The 20,252-nt window shown below is 43.5% G+C and overlaps 1 protein-coding gene across 1 annotated transcript in view; it reads left to right on the top strand.

Moving 5' to 3' along the window:
* Positions 1-19,248, top strand: part of med13a (mediator complex subunit 13a) — a 102,302-nt gene extending 83,054 nt beyond the window's left edge. The window contains exons 16-30 of the mRNA XM_034098559.2: positions 3,143-4,065; positions 5,101-5,268; positions 5,665-5,888; positions 6,767-6,956; positions 7,201-7,597; positions 8,186-8,417; positions 8,885-9,076; positions 9,835-10,058; positions 11,689-11,831; positions 11,954-12,112; positions 12,972-13,160; positions 13,731-13,873; positions 14,014-14,178; positions 15,313-15,413; positions 18,177-19,248. Of these exons, the coding sequence (XP_033954450.1) occupies positions 3,143-4,065; positions 5,101-5,268; positions 5,665-5,888; positions 6,767-6,956; positions 7,201-7,597; positions 8,186-8,417; positions 8,885-9,076; positions 9,835-10,058; positions 11,689-11,831; positions 11,954-12,112; positions 12,972-13,160; positions 13,731-13,873; positions 14,014-14,178; positions 15,313-15,413; positions 18,177-18,309 (3,583 nt within the window). The 3' untranslated portion in view covers positions 18,310-19,248. The remainder of the gene's footprint in view (positions 1-3,142; positions 4,066-5,100; positions 5,269-5,664; positions 5,889-6,766; positions 6,957-7,200; positions 7,598-8,185; positions 8,418-8,884; positions 9,077-9,834; positions 10,059-11,688; positions 11,832-11,953; positions 12,113-12,971; positions 13,161-13,730; positions 13,874-14,013; positions 14,179-15,312; positions 15,414-18,176) is intronic.
* The last annotated feature ends 1,004 nt before the right edge of the window (positions 19,249-20,252 follow it).

Below are 20,252 nucleotides of genomic sequence, written 5' to 3'. Positions count from 1 at the left end.
GGGCCCTGCCGTGGTGCCCTTGAGCAAGGCATTGGATGCATGAAACTGCCTAATTTTGTGTTTGTATGGGTTCTAAACACTGGGTTAGTCTGTTTTAAAGAGGAGGAGACCTCTTTGGATATTTCTGCTTTCAATAAAAGAATCCTGAATAATCAACCCTGAAGTTAAACTTTGCCAAACTTCGTCTTTTGCTATTGTTTTGATTGAGACCCTAGTGGGGATTACATTTGGTCAGTGACGTTGTGCCGGGTCTTGCTGACAGGCTTCTACATGCCTTTCTTCTGTATAATTCCATGTAGCTTATCTTTATCATGTAATCATGATTATCTGGACAGAATAAATGGCGAGGCTGTGCCGGCTGGTTTGTGTGCACAGAAGCATACACTCACACTCCGCTCTCTTTTCCGTCCACACACACCCTCTGCTCTCTCCCCGGACCCCCCCCCCCCCCCTTAGCCAGCTGCTCAATTTCTTATGCATGACTGCCTCAGGCAAAGCAGGGAAATGAGTGTATAATGCCAACTTGGTTGAAGATTATCACTGGAGTGGTGAGATGGGCCTCTTCAGCGGCTCCATGCCACCTCACTGCTCACAGTCTCCATGATATGTCACTGTTGCTCTTGACTGCACACAACTACACTCTGATCATTAACACACACACACGGGAGCTTCTTATCAGCATGCTAAACAGAAAAATCAAAAAACCAACCTTGTTTTGTTCTATTGATTTGTTATTTTTCTTTTCTCTCCATAATCAGGGCAGTAGACCCTTCATTACATCAGTAAGGATTAAAGAGCATTATATCTGCGTTTCATTGACCGGAGAACGTAACATCTTCCAGGCTTAATATGTTTCTCTGGTTCAAGTTATGCATGCAGGCTGAAACTTAGCTGTGTTCTGTCAGGAGACCCAGTGGCTGATGATATGATGAGATAAGAGAAACCGTTATTGATCCCCGTAGGGAAATTCAGATGTCAGAGCGGCAACAGAATAGGAGTCAAACACAGGACAGCACAGACAAGAGTTCACACAAGGTTTATAAGAATACAAATAAGAGTAAACATGTAAGTGACAGTATCAATAAGAACAATAACACAATGTCTTTTCGCCCTCTGTCTGAAACCACAAGTCCACTGCTCTGATTGGTTAGCTGGCCAGCTCTGTTGAGATTGTCGATCGTTATTGGGATTTCCTACCCTTTAGTCTATCACGTATGATGGGTTGGATAACTAGATAATAGAAGCGCGAGTGTTACATAGTGATGTCACTATGTGCGTTTGAGACAAACGCCCTCTGGAAGGAACTTTGGGATTTTAGCTTTTGCAGACCATTTACATGTTACGAATTACAGGAAAGCGGAACCCCCCAAAAGCATAACAGGCCTTAATATATAAACATGTCATGTGCAGGTGCAGGTGCAAAGAGCACCAATAATGAAGCAGCGAGCAAGGAAAGATTCTGCTAGCTGCTGGGCTATTTTATGCAATAAAAAAGGCTATAGGCTTAAGATAATGATGGTGATTACTTTAGTTTTGGTATTATACATTTGATGATTGTGATGGTGATTATTGAGAAATGTTTGTCTTATAGTAGATCATGACAGAACATGAAACAAAGAGTCCCATTTTAAAAAGTGCTCTTAATTATTGAAAACAAGTGTTAAGACTGTTTTACGCTGGATTGCGCAGGCAGGAAGGTGTGTCTATGCTTCACTAAACTTGGCAAATGTTCCAAGAGTGCTTGGTAAATATATTTTAATGTGCTGGTGCTGGCGTCTGTGCCCTGGCGTCTGTGCCCTGGCGTCTGTGCCCTGGCGTCTGTGCCCTGGCGCCTGTGCCCTGGCGCCTGTGCCCTGGCGCCTGTGCCCTGGCGCCTGTGCCCTGGCGCCTGTGCCCTGGCGTCTGTGCCCTGGCGTCTGTGCCCTGGCGTCTGTGCCCTGGCGCCTGTGCCCTGGCGTCTGTGCCCTGGCGTCTGTGCCCGGGCGTCTGTGCCCTGGCTGCAGCAGAGAGAGTTGTGCTGGGACTTCCTCCTAATGGGTCTGTGCCAGGAGTTTCCCCCCCACATAGAGCTAGGGACATGATGTGCTCTACCTCTCTCTCTCTGCTTTACTTATACACTATCTCCCCCCCCCCCTCTCTACTTCCTCACTGTTGCTTGCCAGCCCAAAAATAACCCTTACCTCAGAGGGGACTCGTTGAAATGTTTATTGAATGTCTTTCTCTCTCCCTCTGCTTCCTTTTGCTACCCGTTTCTCATTCTCCCTCTTTCCCCCGCATTCTTGTTCTCTCATGTGTAAACATTTGTTAGTGTAAGCTCACTCTGCATTGCTCTTGTAGTGCATGTTGTCGTGCCGTACTGCCTTATTGCTCAAACTAAATTCACAAATACAGAGAGACAGTCGGATAACAGCATTTTGTGTGCTGAGCATTGGGGAAAGAAGTATTTTCTGAGTACAGGTGCTTCCCCTTCATGCCAAAATTAGAAGGCAAGGACCACAGTTGCAAACTGTGAATAGAAGAGTTGTATTATTTGTGGTCAAATAGGGATCCTTTTTAATTGTCAACAGAGGATAATTTAAAAAAATAGTTTTTTTGTATACGAATTACTCCTTGAATTCCTCCAAAACAATTAATAATCTTGATACCTTTATGGTGAATAAATAGCACCAAAGTCTGCATTTAGGTAAATGATGGCTGCATTTAACAACAGCTAAATGAACTCTAAACATCACTTAACAATCACAATACACTGTTTGTGTTAAGTGTTTTAAATAGTATGATTTAAGTGAGAATGGATGTGTTTTGCACGTGTTAGGCATACAACTGGATTAATGTTATAAAAATGATAATAATACATGGGATTTTTATAGCGCTTTTCCTTATGCAAGAGTTTGTAAATGGATGTTATTATATAGTTGTGCTGTTGTTGAATGAAACCCCCATTAACTTCAATACTTTTTTTTTTTTTTTTTTTTTTATGTTTACCTTGGGAGCCATGTGAGGAAAGTCATTGCCCATCGTGACATTTGGAGTGAACCTTCCTTTAAAAAGCTGTGGCCTCATTTAACAAAACCTAAATTGTGCCGCTGTGTTTCCCCTACTACTACTTTCTAATTCTTGTCCTTCTGCCTCCCCCCCTCAGTAACATCCCCAGTGTGGGCAGCACCATGGACCAGGACTACAGCCAGACCTACACCCCTCAGACTCACACGCCTTTCATGTCTAACAGTGCACCACCAAGTAACAGTGGCACTGGCATCCTGCCTTCACCCACCACCCCTCGTTTCTCTGCCCCCACCCCACGAACGCCACGCACCCCACGAACACCTCGAGGCCCTGCCAGCGTCCAGGGCTCACTCAAGTACGAGAACTCAGACCTTTACTCCCCAGCGTCCACCCCCTCCACCTGTCGACCGCTGAACTCAGTAGAGCCAGCCACGGTGCCCTCCATCCCCGAGGCCCACAGCCTCTACGTCACCCTCATCCTCTCCGAGTCAGTCATGAGCCTCTTCAAGGATTGCAACTTCGACAGCTGCTGCATCTGTGTGTGTAACATGAACATAAAAGGAGCCGACGTGGGCGTGTACCTCAGCGACCCCATCGGCGAGGCTCAGGAAGCGTGCAGCTGTGGCTTCAGCGCCGTGGTCAACAGGCGCTACGGCAACGGCTCGGGCCTCTTCCTGGAGGACGAGCTGGACATCATCGGCCGAGGCTCAGACGTCAGCAGGGAGGCAGAGAAGCGCTTCGAGCAGCTGCGGCTCTCCTCGCTGGAAAGAACTGGAGTAGGGAGGGGCGACCGTGTCCCAGACGAGCTCATCCTCCTCCTGCAGGATCAATGCACCAACCCCTTTTCACCCATATCAGTCCTGGACGATGACATAGTGACGCGGGGGCCAAGCGGGGCCCCTGTGCCGCCCTGTGTGAGGGTGGAGGAGAGGGACTACCACAGCGACTGCTACATGGCCCTGGAGCACGGCAGGCAGTTCATGGACAACATGTCGGGAGGCAAGGTGGACGAGGCGCTGGTGAAGAGCACCTGCCTGCACCACTGGGCCAAACAAAACGGTGAGAAGCGCCAAGCGGGATCTAGAAACTCATGCACAGCAACATTTTCCCTTTTTTCTTTTTTACACCAAGTTATGTTTTCTTCAGCCACTGTAGCTCTTTTATCATAGTTTAATACAAAGTTTAAAAATGTAGTCTGCAAATAAGCATTAATACAAATGATGACAGCACAACTATAAAAACGATATACCGATCAGGGTTCAATATATTCCCAACAATTATTGGAAAGATTGAGTTTAAATCATCCAGAGTCTAAATGACTACACGTGTTGAAAAGGAGAATATTAAACAGGAGTTAATGAATTCAGACATACATTAGTGTTGATATTTAAAACTTAAGACCCACTTCCGGGTCACACCTTAGATATTAGGAGATATTTTCACTTTATTTAAATATTCTTCAAACTAATTCAAACTGCATTCAATTACTAAACTACACTAAATGCACATTTGTAATCTAACACATACATTTACTAAACTGAAGTTGTTGTGCTTTTTATGATGTCATTTTCAAGTATGTAATGCTTGGATTGGATTATATGAATAGTTAAGTGTTATTTCACTAATGATTGGTTGAGAAACATAAATACCCATTGTTCAATCAAGTTATACTCGAGTACATGTTAATTACATAGACAGAATTTAGAGACATTTTATTTGCCAGCGTGAAGGAATTGGCGGCATCTAGCATCGTGCATACAGACTGAATGCCCCTCTGCTCACCCCCCCCTTTACAAGATTTTGGTAATAAGCCGCCAAGTACAAAACACTATACTTATAATTTCTTATAACTTTGCTCACAGGAGACACAAAGTTTTACAAGTGTGTCGGAGAACTATGGTGGCCTTTGGGTGACTTAAAAATGTGAAATGGTCCGTATTAGAGCCGGAGTTAACTATAACCTTAACTATAACCAAGTTAAGGAAGAAAAGATGTGTTAGAAGCACACTTATACATTTGTTGAATGTTTTGTTTAAGTGTGGTGTTGCTTATGTTGTGATTAATCTTAAGCTTCCCCTTTACTTCGTTCTCCAGCAGTGGACGTCAGTGCGCTGTGCTCTCAGGATGTGCTGCGGGTGCTCATGTCCCTGCAGCCCGTGCTCCAGGACGCAATCCAGAAGAAGAGGACGATAAGGTCGTGGGGCGTTCAGGGTCCCCTCACCTGGCAGCAGTTCCACAAGATGGCTGGACGGGGCTCTTACGGTAAGGCTGTAGCCAAACTGGGGATGTTTGTCGTAAGTCCAGCTGTCAGTGAATCAATATTGTCCACCTCATGTTCAATTGAGGTTTCAGGTGTTCTGGCAGGCATAAGACTCGTAGAGAGACTGTGTTTGAGTGTGTGACATTTGAGTGTGTGTCTTGGGGAAGAGAAGCTGTGGATGTTGTCAGGTCAGTAGGCAGGGTGGTCCCTCTGCTGTGGTCCAGATGTCTGCTCTGCTGGGACGAGCTGTCAGATGGTTTTTTGCAACATCACATTCTGGTGCACAGAGGAGGGCTGACACCTCGTCTGTAAACAGCACTTCCTCACTGATCTTTCTCTCTGATCTTTCTCTCTGTCCCTTTCCACACTTGGTTTCCCTTTCTTCCTCCACCTCACAGGCACAGACGAGTCCCCGGAGCCCCTGCCCATCCCCACCTTCCTGGTGGGGTATGAGTACGACTTTGTGGTGCTGTCTCCCTTCGGTCTGCCCTACTGGGAGAAGCTGTTGTTGGATCCCTTTGGCTCGCAGCGGGACGTTGGGTACCTGGTGGTCTGTCCTGACAACGAGGCCTTGCTCAGCGGCGCCAAGAGCTTCTTCAGGGACCTCACCGCTGTCTACGAGGTACGGTCTCTTGAGGAAGGGTGGAAATGTTTTACTGTTAAGGCTTTCCAAGTGTTATGTTGCTTCAATTTTTACGAACTGCCGGTTTGGCAGTTAATTGTACACATAGAATTATTATCTAATGTAATCCGTGATCACTTTCTATTGAAAACATATGCAACATTTCACTGCTAGACCTTAAATCAAGCTAATGGTTTGTGATAAAAAGAAGAACATATCTTGTTTATATACATACAAGTGTTCGCCTCTCTGTGTTTAGTATTTATTACAACGGTTTGTTTTTATTTATTTGTGCTGCTTTTCCATTTGCCTTGTAAATGTATCCCTATAGGTTTATCTACAAGTGCAACCAGTATTTTTGTATGTATCTTACAGAATATGCAGTTTAGCATTTGGGGATTACATTTTTATAAGATTATAGAACCTAATGTTAGCGTTTTGGGGTAATTTTGTATTCTTTGAAGTGGTTTTATTTTCTATATCTTTATATGAAAAGTGTAATTGTCAATGAATAAATTGATGTTAGGTATTTCCTGCTTCTCTGTTGCACGTGGTGAATGTAAATTGGCAGTGTTGCAGCCAGTCCCTATTTAAGACGGCTTTTTATTACCACACACTGTTGAAGGTTTAGCAGTAAAAAAATTACACATAGCATATTTTTGCAGGTTGAAGAGCATGCAGGAGTTTATTTGCACTTTTTACTCTCCCTGGACCTGTTTCATCCAATATCTGTTGTCTTTTGGAATTGCAATCATGCACTTAAGCAAATGAAAAAGCACTGTTATCTAATTACAGCCTCTTTTCATTGTCAAATAAATGTATGTTTATGTACCAGTTCAAACACTCATGGTCTTTTCCATCCTGTCTATTTTCTACAGTCATGTCGGCTGGGCCAGCACCGGCCCATTTCCAAAGGCTACCCCGATGGCATCGTCCTTGTTGGCGGCAGCGGAGCCAAGAACCTTGTGGATCAGCCGGTCAGCGATTGGTTCCTCAAGGCTGCCAGCAGCAACAGCGACGCCTTCACTAAGCTCAAACTCTATGCACAAGTGTGCCGACACAACCTCGGTACGTGTCTTTTCCAACCTGCCGGGTTCCTGCTGCATCTTCTGTTGCGGAGTGCTCATTTCACACAGTACTTTGTGCTGAATTTCCACCTCCGACACCACTTAGTTTAGTTATAAACAGTCTAGCTACAGAGCCTTGACTGTTTAAAAGAGAGCTTGATATCTGTGTAGGAGGAGTTCAAATGGAGTCTTTTCATTTTTCAGAGTGTGATTGATGTTATTAATGCCGTGCTTTCTCCCTTTAGCTCCATACCTCGCCTCACAGCCATTGGACAGTTCCCTCCTCACACAGTCCAGCCCCCCGCCCTCGTCCAACCAGTCGTCATCCACACAACAGTCCAGCTCCACATCAGGCTCATTGGGCCAGCAGTGCCCCGTGAACTCTGCAGGCTCCTCAGTTCCCAATAACAACAACAGCACTAACAACAGTGGGTCTGGAAACGGCCCCGCGTCCTCCAACAGTCTGGTCACATCCTCAGGCCAGCCGCCTGCCAAGCCCAGCTCTTTCCCCCCCTTTGGGAACATGGGCCCCCAGGGCCAGGGGGGGGAACAGCTGGGACAGCAGGCTGGTACCCAGAATACTGGCACCTCAGGGGACAACTCCAGCAGCCAGGCCCCGGGGCCAACAGAGCCTCTTGAAAGGTACCGCAGCACACACAAACCTTCACACCACTGAAACATTTAAATAAAATTAAATAAAATTGTCGTAGGTCACAACAAGTATTGATCACTTATTACTATATCTAAGTATTTCAATTTTGTGAAATCATTGTAAAGCACTTAGCTGATAATGATTTATGAAATGATAGCATACAATTATAATCCAAAATAAATATGTTTACTGCAAAGTTGCAGAAGAGTTGGGTTAGGCAAAGAGTTTGCTTAGCAACACTCAAAGGGATTTTCTGAAGTGTGGTTGTATGAAGTGTGCATTATAGCCACCTTAAATAAATCAATATCATTTAAGTGTGTGTTGCATTAATAATACTTTCACAGCCCTTTCCAACATTCTATTTAAGTGCCAGTTTAAGAGCACATTTTTGATCATTGCCATTTGAATACATTTTGAATGACTGATTAATGAGTTATATTTATAAATGTGTGATATATTTTTTAGTAGTCATGACTATGACTCAGCCATTCAGAAGCTGAAGGCAATAATAAGTGAATTCGAGAGAAGGATTGGTTTATTAATACTGCGTGTGTGTGATCCTCCTGTGCTCTCCACAGCACTTTGGAACGAGAGAAAATAGGCGTTCCCACGGACGGGGAGTCCCACGCCATCACGTATCCACCTGCCATCGTTGTTTACATTGTGGACCCCTTCAGCTACGAGGAGACGGACGGGGGCCCGGGGCCGGTGCCGTCCCACTCCAGTGTGTGGACGCTGGGTTTACTACGCTGCTACCTTGAGATGCTTCAGTTCCTGCCCCCACACATCCGCAATTCTATTTCAGTACAGGTAAAGCTCCCTGGAGAGCCACAGTGTTATTGCTGACCACATTGTATTTGATTATCATGAAGAGGGAAGTACATTAATTGTCAGTGTGTCAAGTACTCCTTAATTATTAATAGCTGATTTTCAATGGCACAATTACTGACATTATCATATGAAGTGGTGTAAGTTGAGAGACCAGAAAATACAAACGCCTTAACATGCAATACAATAGTAGTAAATAACAACTTGCTAAAAAGGCTTACAATTTGAAGTCTACTTTGATTTGAATCCACTTTTCGAGGGGAGGACATATTGGTTCCTGCTTTTTTCTTTAAATGAATACTTTTATGTTTTTTTCATCATTACACCTAACCTGAAATCTCTGACTGTTTTCTGCTTCTTTAAGAATTATAGTTTGCATTTGTATTAGCACTGTTAGAGAGATTATATAGAGTAAGTGTTGTTTCTAACATCCTCTTTTCTCCCCTCAGATTGTCCCCTGCCAGTACCTGCTTCAGCCAGTTCGTGGAGAGGATCGTCACATCTACGCCCAGCACCTCAAGTCTCTCGCCTTCTCCGTCTTCGCTCAGTGCAGACGGCCACTGCCCATCTCCACCAACGTCAAGTCACTGACGGGCTTTGGCCCAGGCCTGGCTATCGACACTGCACTGAAGAGCCCAGAGGTAAATGCTGCAGTCAAGTTTTAACAGTGGCACTCAAATATGTTGAACAGAGAAAGACTTTAGCTCTTTTGCTAATCAGAATCCGCTGTGTGTTGATATGCTAGCATTCTCCTCTGATCGATACGGAGGCAAACAGAGGGTGACACTTTGCCCCAACAGCAGTAATTCAGTTGCTTCCAGCTCCCCCTCAAAAAATAAACTTCACCTCATGTGACCCAGCCTTTTGACCCCACTGTTTCAGTTTGCCACAGAAAAAAAAAAGTCTACGAGATTTCGAGTTTTTAGTGCTAACCATCCTGCTAGTCTTTTCTTCTGGAACAGGACCAAGGCAACTTGTAACCCTCTGCTACTTCTGAGTTTTCTTTCCATTTTCTGCTTTGCTAGCTCCGGAGAACTCCGTAATTGGATCTCGACTCCCGGTTTAGACAAAGGGGCACCTTAGATCAGGAACTACTTCGATGGACATCCACTCTTATAGCCAGCACCACCTCTTACCTGTTACGCACTATCAGACCTTGAGCCGGCTCTCTGGGAGAACTGGGTTATGGATTGGACAACTTGAGTGACATGTGGGACATTTTTGCTTACAGTAAAAAAGCCGACTAGCATATGAATTCAGTAGAAATTGTAATTAAAAGACAGTATATGCTGCTGTGAAAGCCAAGCATGCACGCACAAAATGTACATCCAGTTTGTCCTGTATGGGCTGAATGTATCCTAACTCCTTTATCCTAACATCTTCACTTCCCAATCTGCAGAGGCCGGAGTTTCTGCGACTCTATACACCTCCGTTCATTCTAGCACCAACAAAGGACAAGCAGACGGAGCTCGGGGAGACATTTGGGGAGGCATCGCAGAAATACAACGTGCTTTTTGTGGGATACTGTCTGTCCCACGACCAACGCTGGCTCCTGGCTACATGCACTGACCTGTATGGGGAACTCCTAGAAACCTGCATCATCAACATCGATGTTCCCAACAGGTAGGACAACCAGCATCTGCAGGGTACTAAAATAATTGGATTAACATCAACAGAAATCAATTAAAGCCACTAAACTCACTCAATGAACTTACTTAACTCTGAGTACTCAATACAATACACAAACACAACAATAGACATGCTTAGCATGGTCAAAAAGGGTGGATAAATTTGTTGTGGAATACCATTAGGAGAATGCTATGGTAAAAGGATAGGTGTCTAAATGTTGTTTAAAGGTATTTACAAATTGTGATCCCATAGCTCTTCAGGTTTAACTGAATATCTGTTCTTTTGCTGTTTTTTGTTTTTTTACTCAGTGTGCTGCGAAGGATCCAGCGAATGATTGACCAAAATGAAACTAAACCACTGTCTTTTCCAGTTTAATGCCAAATGAAAAACTGGACCCTATAGTTTCAGCGGTTAGGTTTGGCTCTGTGCAGTGCTTAACAAGCACGAGAATATGTGTTAAATCTGCTAATATTCAAGAAAAATAAAGAAGAGTGCAAACATTATTGAACACAACTCCAGCAGTTGTAAAAATGAATGGTGATACTCAACCAAACAGTTAAATATCGCTGCCAAACTACATTGCGTAGCAGAATAATTATTGCTTCTTGTCAGTCAATTATTAAATAGTTTGTTGTTGTGTTTAATTTATGAAACACTACCAGCTACCGTATATTTAGAACCCACTCCTGTCTAACAATGTCCTTAAGCTTTTTATAAATCTCTGTAAACCACGGCCCCTCGACTTATTGCATTAATTACTTTCGTGTAACAAACATGTCAGCTGACATAAAGCGGTGTTTTTATTTGTAGTGCAGTAATTTATTTTAAAAATGTAGTCCATCACACTTGTCTGAACACTGTAGCACTCACACCAGTGTTGCACATGTACACCTGACTGGTGCACTGGTGCACACACAGCTGCATAACAGATGTCTGTGACCTTACAAAAGGTGCACGGCAGCTGTTACCCACATTTGAAATGTGTCTGCTTGAAATCAAAACTGTGATTTTTGCATCAATTTATAGAGTAGCATGCTAGCTGTCAAATGACACTTTTCAATTGAGTGTACATCAGCCTTGAGAGAAACGGCACACAGCTGTCAGCACTATGTTAAAGCAGCTCTATAGATTCACAGCCAAACTCTACATATAAATGTATTCCTCTCAAAAAGAGAAGAGATGATTCCAATTGAAGCTATTCCATCTGCAGCCATTAGCAGGTACACTCATAGCATTCAAATAACAGCTTAACTTTACAAAATGACTATTACACTAGTTAATGTTGAAAAGACTGGTTGCTCAATAACCATTTCTTTGCACCATGGGAAAAAGACAAAAAGTCTGTGCATGTTTTAAGCTTAGCTGGAAGCATATTCCAATGCTTGAGGGCCCTATATGAAAAATCTGATTATGCAAAGGCAGTGCACCTCAGTGCGATGTTTGAATCCGATACATCGTAAGGTTCTACCTATTTGCTCGATTATCTTGATCAATCGAACTTCCGAAAAGGACAATGATGGACAATGATTTAGATTGAATGATTTCCTATCAACAAACCAAGCATAATGTTTTTTGTGATTACTGAAAAGTGGTTGTGACATGTGAATCAATGTGTGTTTGGCAGGGCGAGGAGGAAAAAAGGGTCTGTTCGGAGGCTGGGCCTGCAGAAGCTGTGGGATTGGTGCTTGGGACTGGTGCAGATGACATCAGTCCCCTGGAGGGTGGTGATTGGTCGACTGGGCAGGATAGGACACGGAGAGTTAAAAGGTAAGGAGGACTAGGTTAATATAAAATGCTTCAGAAGCTAAATATAATCCTGCTGAAATACTTTTAGCATTCAAGTGTTTTTCGTACAACATGTTCATTCCTCTCCTCTCTTCATTCTCCAGACTGGAGTATTCTGCTGAGCAGAAGGAACCTCCAGTCCCTGAGTCGCCGTCTGAAGGAAATGTGTCGAATGTGTGGCATCTCAGCCTCAGATACTCCCAGCATCCTCAGCGTTTGCTTAGTTGCCATGGAGCCCCAGGGATCATTTATCATCATGCCAGGTAAATTGTGTGCACATTGACAAAGATCATAAATACTCTTACTGTGTGTTTTAACGCACACTTCTCATCTGAGTCGCATTACTCCTCCAAGAGAGGCAGTGAGAGGTGTGTTCATGTCTCACTGTGTGAGTGCGGGGCGTGATGGATGGCCGCAGCATATCACAATGCGTATCCCCTACTTGTCCGGAGCAGATTGATGGCAGGGGAGATCATGTACCTTTTGCTCATAAAGCACTGTCTCTCAGATGCCCATTGATCTCAATGCGGTGGGATGGAGAGACAGATCGATGGGTTTATTTTGGGAAAGGAGTGGAGGGTTGTGAGTGCATCATACCAAGACTGTGTTGAGCGATGCTGAGCCGAGGACATCTTCTTTTATTTGTAAAAAGCTGCAAGAGATTACTAAAACAGTGTTATCCTCAAATTGCAATTTTTTATGACAGTTAAATAGCTTAACATACATTTAAGAGAGTTTTTGGAACAAGACTTAAAGGGTCCCTATTGTGCTTTTTGGGGTTTTGCCTTTCCTGTATGTTATTTGGTTTTTGTGCATATAAATGGCCTGCAAACACTAAATCCAGAAGAGAGTTTCTCTCCCAAACACTGTTTTTAATATAAGTATGTTTCTATCAAATCAACTCAATTAAAATCAGTGAAAGGACCATGGTTTCTGTTAGAAACAGGCTGTCAATATCCTTGACAAATGGGAGAAATTCTGGTCATATATTATACTGTATATATATATTTTTAAAGCCTTCCTATTAATTAAAAAATAACTTAATTTAGAAGACTAAAGATCCTTCTGAGCTGCACTGTTAACTGATCAATTTCTCTCTCCTTCATCTGTGCCTCCCATCAGACTCGGTGTCGACAGGCTCAGTGTTTGGCCGCAGCACCACCTTAAACATGCAGACGTCCCAGCTGAGCACCCCCCAGGACACCTCTTGCACCCACATCCTCGTCTTCCCCACATCCGCCTTCGTCCAAGTGGCCAGCTCCAATTACACCAACATCGACCCCAACATTGACATCCTAAACGCCAACCCTGGTCAGTCAGCTCCTTCATCTATCCTGTGCTACTTCCCTAGGACACAGTGTGGCTCATCTATTTGCTGGAAATTAAACTGATTTTATCGGGACATTTTTTAATTCCTGTGTTTTTTTTTTTAAATGCACCGTTTGCTTACTAATACTTACTGTTTACTTTTCCAGTCTCTTAAGAGTCTATATATAGTAGTGTGTGGCTTCATAATTAATGCATATGCAATACCCTCAAGCACCTTCAGCTTGTTATGCAAATATATGTATTGAAAGAAGTCTGAAGAGCGGTCTCCTACATTCCTTAATCAGTAAATAGATCAATTATACAAACAGCAAAAGCCAACATCCAAATAATATGGATGTTGGCTGTGTATTGCATAATGATTATATAATTATATTGTTTATTGTTTATTGCCACAGAAAGAAATACATGTTATTTGAGCTAAAAACATAATGATAAGGACTAAGGACTATTTAGATGCTTTTCAAAGACTAAAAGGGTGTATATTATAAGTAAAACAAATAATAAAAGGTTATCACCCGCAGACCTGTTGAATAATTATCCTGATTTCCGCAGATGGGCCTGATGCTATCGGGATCTTTGACCTGCTGGATCAGGAGAATGAGTTCGTGGACCCGGACATCATCAACATCTCGCCCAACACATCACCAGTTCACTCCCCCGGCTCTCATTACCATCACGGGGGTGATGGCAGTAAGGTAAATCAATTTGTACATGCACACAGACCATAGTGTGTACCATATACTATACCTTGCACTATTGAAAGAAGCTTCGGTTTTATGTCCCATGTCATGACGCATTGAAACAAAGCTAACCTTGAGTTTCTATCTTGCTGCAGGGCCAGAGTACAGACCGTATGGAGTCTCATGAAGAAGTTCCTAACCTTCTGCAGCAGCCCCTGGCACTTGGCTACTTTGTCTCCACGGCTAAAGCCGGCCCCCTACCTGACTGGTTCTGGTCAGCCTGTCCGCAAGCCCAGAACCAGTGTCCACTCTTCCTCAAGGTACCCGCTTCTTCTCCTCTCACTGATGTTTTTTATAATAGGTTGTTCTTAGCTCTGCCTTTTAACAGTGAGTTGAATGAAATGAAACTAATCACTGTTTAGGGAACTTTGACAAGTGTTTAGTATGTTTTTTATAAAGCTCCAATGTAGTTAAAGCCCTGGTGCATTTTGTTAGGGCAGTGGAAAACATAGTAATTGTACTCTGGGCGGAATAAGATAACTTGCAAGAGGTGGTCTCGATCCATAGTGTGGTTTTATTGCAGTGAGTCAATTATCAGACTTGAACCAAAATGCAAAGATTAGGAGCTTTTGAAGAGGACTGAGTTCTGGTGTGTTTGCTTTATCTTGGGGCTGAAGACCACAGAATATGTCCACAACAAATGTGACACTTAAAAAGTCATTAGCAAGTTCAACTCTAGCCCTGACCTTTTTGTACGCACCATTCAGCAAAATAATTGAGTCAGTTATTTAATCAAAGATGTATTTGGTCTGCTCACATATGTGCTGTGGGAAAACGAACCAGTCTAAATAGAATACATACTAAAATGATACATGTTTCTGTGATTGAGACTAACTAATGTACTATGACTGGTTAAAGTGTCCTTAGCGGAACATTTAAAGAAGCTTACGGGTCCTTAGTGGACCAATACATACTGCAGAGATAATACTTAATTTTCCTAGGTATAGCTCAAAATGTGCTTTTCTGATTAAAATAAGATCAGAAGATTGATACCTCTCATATCTGTCCATTGAATATAAAGCCATCGCTGTCATATGATTAGCTTAGCATAAAGACTGTGGAAAACAGTTAGCCTGGCTATATCCAAATTAAATACAATCCGCCTATCAGCACTTCTAAAAGCAAACTTATCAATAAGTTACATCGTGTTTGTTTAATCAGTGTGAATACAGAAAAAGAATGCTATGAGGTCCTTTATAATCCCAGTGGTAACCCAACACCTCTGCATAAACTCTCATTTTGATTTGCACTGATCACCCTTGGCTCTGAAATGAGCTCCAGCCTCACTGCTCTGTGAAAAGGGCTCTAATTATTTAGATGAGATGTAATAAAAAAGGTTAATAACTTCATTATAACGCCATTGACACCACCTCTCTCTGTGCTCCCTCTCTCAGGCCTCTTTGCACCTCCATGTGTCTTCAGTGCAATCAGATGAACTACTGCACAGCAAACACTCCCACCCCCTCGACTCCAATCAGACCTCAGATGTACTCAGGTAAACAACACACTCCGCTAATGTCAAGTTAACACCTGCTGACTGTGCTTTCAAGGGGATTCTATACAGACTAAAATAGTATGTTTTGATACAAATCATGACGATGTACTAGAGCTAAACATGTTTGAAACAGCTTTAAATGCCGGATGTGCACTTTCTTTATTATAGCCTAGGATGGATCTTCTTCTTCTTCGAGTCCGTAGCAATCTCAGATGTCGTTCTGCCAGTATCGGGCACAGGCCACAGCTGATGGGGTAGGTTCTGCCAGGTCTTCTGGACTGCACCGGGGGGCATCGGCACATTCCAGTAGGTGGGACATTGTCTGCACTGATCCACAGCTGCACGTGTCTTCTGTGGTGTAGTTCCACACTTTCATCAGTGCTTTGCACCTCCCCTGTTCCACACGCAGTCTATTAAGTGACTTCCAGGTTGTCCAGCCAAGGTCGTGGCCACTAGCGAGGCTTTCCGTTGGTGTGATTCCTCTGTCCAGCCATTCAAGAGCTCGTGTGTCATTTCTTTGCCATTCATCTTCCCAGATGTTGGTCCTTGCTACTTGTTTGGTTGTCTGGAGGGGCAGGACTGTCTGCACAAAACTGGCTCTGGATCGGAGCCTGCGTGGGGGTGCTACGTGGCCATGCAAGGGGTGTCTGATGTCTGTCTCCTGTGTTCTCCGTTCATCTTGAGCGATACCTAGTCGTCTGATGTGCGGGGGAGAGATGCCGGCTAGCGCATAGAGGCACGGGACAGGTGTCGTCTTAACGCATCCCATGATGATGCGGCAGGTGTCATTCAAGGCTGTGTCGACCAGTTTGGTGTGACGTGATCGGCTCCAGCTTGAGCAGGCATACTCTGCTATAGAGAAACACAGGGCCATGGCAGTTGCACGGATTGTTGGTGGATCTGCGCCCCACTTGGAGTTCACTAGTTTGCGCAGGATGTTGTTGCAGGTGTTGACCTTTGCTTTGGTGTTCTCCAGGTGTTTCTTGAAGGAGAGTGTCCTATCCAGTGTAACACCAAGATACATGGGATGCGTATGGTTGGACAGTTTGTGGCCATCCCAGGTGACGCTCAGTTCTTTTTTAGCGTCTCGGTTCCTCAGGTGGAAGCTGCATAGTTGGGTTTTTGATGGGTTGGGTTTCAGGTGGTTGTTATTGTAGTAGCTTGACATTTCTTGGAGGGCACTTTCAAGGACAGGCTCAATCTTCTGGAGGTCTACTTGTTGGGTGGTGATGCAAAGGTCATCTGCGTAGATGAAATGCTGGCATTCTGGGGGTAATGGCTGGTCGTTTATGTATATGTTGAACAGGAGGGGGGCCAGTACGCTACCTTGTGGGAGGCCGGCTTTCCACTTGCTCCTCTGGTCATTTAACTGGACCTAGAAGCGCCTGTTGTTGAGGAGGCTTTTGATGACTTGACACAGATTCAGGTCACCAGTCATGTCCAGTAGTTTCCTGACCATTGTACGGTGTTGGACAGTGTCATAGGCAGCAGAAAGATCTATGAATGCTGCTCCAGTTATTTGTTTTCCTTCATACCCATCCTCAATGTGTTGGGTGAGGTTGAGTAGCTGTCCAGCACAGGAGCGGCCAGGACGGAAACCAGCTTGGTCTTTAGTCAGCTTGGTGTCTATGAGTGGCATCAGGCGTTGGGGTAGCAGCCTCTCGTAGAGCTTGTAAGTGATGCAGAGGAGGGAAATGGGTCGGTAGCTCTTTGGGGATGATGGGTCTTTGGCAGGTTTGGGGATTGCAACCACTTTGGCCATTCTCCAGACAGGAGGGATGTTTTTTGTGCCATACATGTGTTCAGCATCTCCACCTGCCAGGTCTTTGCGTTTGGTCCCTGGTGCTGTATCATTTCTGCCAGTATGTCATCAATCCCTGGTGCTTTTCCGGGTTTCAGGTTACCGATTGCAGTTTCGAGTTCTTCTATGTCAAAGGGTTTGGTGAGAGGGCTGGCTGATTGTGGTTGGTCTGATACCACTGTGCGATGGTGTTCTCCTGTGGGTTGGCGGCGGTGTTGGTTGCGGCCATTGGCCACCAGCTGTGATGCAACCGAGTTTGCTGTGACCGTTGTGATTATGGGTGGTGTGGTGTGGTCTTCGCCAAGACGGCGGATTGTAGCCCAGGCCTTCCTGCTGTTATTTGTCATATTGGTGTTCTCTATCATTTCCTTCCAGACTTTCATTCGTTCTTCCCCAACTTCACTGATCAGGGTCTCTCCAAGTTCCATGGTGGTAGAGGAGAAAGGGTCCTTATTATATTCCTCATAGTAGGCTTTCAGCAGGTCGCTGGATGTTTCTGATAGCCCAGGAATATACTGTGTCTGGCATCCCCTGAGTATGTGACGTCTGGCTGACCTTTTTACCAAGTCTGTGAAGTTGGAGTAGTTATTGGGAAGTGGTGGTATGTTAGATATGGAATGCTCTATCTCCTGTTGGAATGACAACCAGTCGGCTTTCCGTAGGTTGAACCTCCTGCGGAATGGGACAGTTGTTGCTTGGAGAGCGGATCTAACGGTGGGTATGGGGATAGGGTCCAGGACTTCCTTCTCAGTTCTGGATGCGATGTCACTGCTTACACAGGCGAAGTCTGGGTTGTATCCTCGTTTCCATCTGGCGCTGTGGAAGGATTTGGGTACCTAGGATGGATGATTTAGAACAATTAACACTTTTGTTCTATATATATATGACTTTTTTTAAACCCTGTGTGTCATCCCATTACATCTCCAAATGAAATACTAACTTCCATCTGTGTGTCTGAACAGATTTGTGCTGGAGCAGTACAACGCCCTCTCCTGGCTGACGTGTGACCCGGCCACGCAGGACCGACGATCATGTCTACCCATTAACTTTGTGGTGCTCAACCAGATGTACAACTTCATCATGAACATGTTGTAGCCAACAGCCTGTTACAGGGGGGGAAATAGATAATAGAAACATTTCAAAGAAGAAGACTTCAAGACTAAAGAAAGAACCAGAGCAGCGTACGGAGCTGGATCCCGCACCAAGATGTCAGCTGTTCCTGCTGAAAAAGTCCTGTCCCTGTGAATCAAAGACATGCACACACAGACAAGGGAATAAAGAAGCAAGAGTCGCAATTATTGAACGTGAAAGAATGACAGATGGTTGTCATGGTATGTAGCATGGCAGCACAGTCACTGGCCAGTCTGTATTTGAAGAGACAAGTCTATCTGTAAAGTTATTGGAAGAAAAGGGACATATTTGATCAAGGAAAAAACTCATGAATGAATCTTTTTTTTTAAGATCTGAAATTCCTTTGTATTCCTTTTGGGTGAAATAGTATCCAAATGAAATGCTTGCATCTATCTTATTTATTGTACGTTTTTAAATGTATAATTTGTCTTATTTCCTAACCTCTTTTATATATAAAAAATGGAGAAGGTTTATATCACCTTCCTGCTTTAAAGCAATTGGTCTAAGATATATGTAATCGTCTTAATTAAAAAAAACAACCAGGACAAAAATCTCATGAAAATGAAATAAAGTCCCAGTAGGTCGCTTTTAGAGTATTATTTTTTGTAATGAAGACAGAATATTTGTATTGCCACAATGTACAGATGAATTAAGAGTGGAGAATTATGTTTCATGCCTTTAAGCATGAAGGACTTACAGCAAAGCTGTAGCTACAGAGCACTTGTACAGCAATGAACTTCACTGTGTTCAAATAAAGAGGTACATTGTTGTATATAGTATTTTATACCACACATTTAGACACAAAACCAAACGGCAATATATATAAATAATTATATATGAATGCCCTGCCAGCAGTTGGTGGTGTGGCTTCTGTTTTAGGAATAAAGTGCGTCAACTTATTTACCTGTGCTTGTGATTATTGCTTTGGGGAGGGGGACTGTGATGTGCACTTGGACAAGGACACCAATTGTGGAGCGGAAGGAAAAGTATTGGTACCTCTTGGACGTAGCTGACCTCAGGTTTGACTTTTTATAGAAAGGAAAATGAGAGCACATGGCAGAAGACCAGTCCCATTTTACTTCATTGTGAAAGTAAATGTGTGGTGTAAATGAACTGTAACCGGATATGGATGGCTGCCCAGTAGATATGCACTGTTTGTGCACAGAGGAACGTCTGTTCAGAGGAAAACTATACTTTGGTATCGCTGTTAACCATGCAAATTTACCAATGTTTGCTTGCTTAATTATATGAACTTCAATATGTATGTGGTCTTTCGTTGAGTGTATAAATACATTAATTATTTCATAAAACCCTAAGAAAAATATTTTTAGTACAGTGCCATGTTTTGATTTTTGGAAATCGTGGTTAGATGCAGAGTAGCCTGGCCATATGCTTCTACTAAACTGTAGGCTACTATAAAGTAGATCTTACACGTTACAGCACTAGTGGAAAATGCACTGGGATTACCCAGCATACTTGTACATTGCTGAATTGCCCTGAGGTGTTGCAGTAGCAGCTGGCAATTCATTTTTTTTGAGAATTTTCTGCATTTTTCCTGCCTGTCAGCAGCCTTTGAATACACAGAGGTCCTGCTCTGTTTTCCTGTAGCCTATCTCTCAGCAACTGCTGTCAATGTGCCTTTGGAAATGTAGTGGAATTCACACTGAATGTCAGTGACTGGGTAGGTAATAGTCTACAGAATTCTAAAATGTTACATAATCGTTACTTGAGTTTGGTTTGCCTCTAAAACCAAGTATTCCATGTTATAATCAATCTTAATATGGTGTAATTTATCACTTTTTTTATAAAGCAACACATTCATAATGAGGTGTGTTTATTGTATATTTTAACATATCAATGTCTGCAACTCTGCCACCAGAACTTGGGGAATAGATTGATAAATGTTG

Source organism: Pseudochaenichthys georgianus, chromosome 14, assembly GCF_902827115.2.
Source record: "Pseudochaenichthys georgianus chromosome 14, fPseGeo1.2, whole genome shotgun sequence".
Taxonomy (NCBI): Eukaryota; Metazoa; Chordata; class Actinopteri; order Perciformes; family Channichthyidae; genus Pseudochaenichthys; species Pseudochaenichthys georgianus.
Note: the sequence above shows the minus strand (reverse complement) of the source record. Positions and strands in the feature narration are given on the sequence as shown.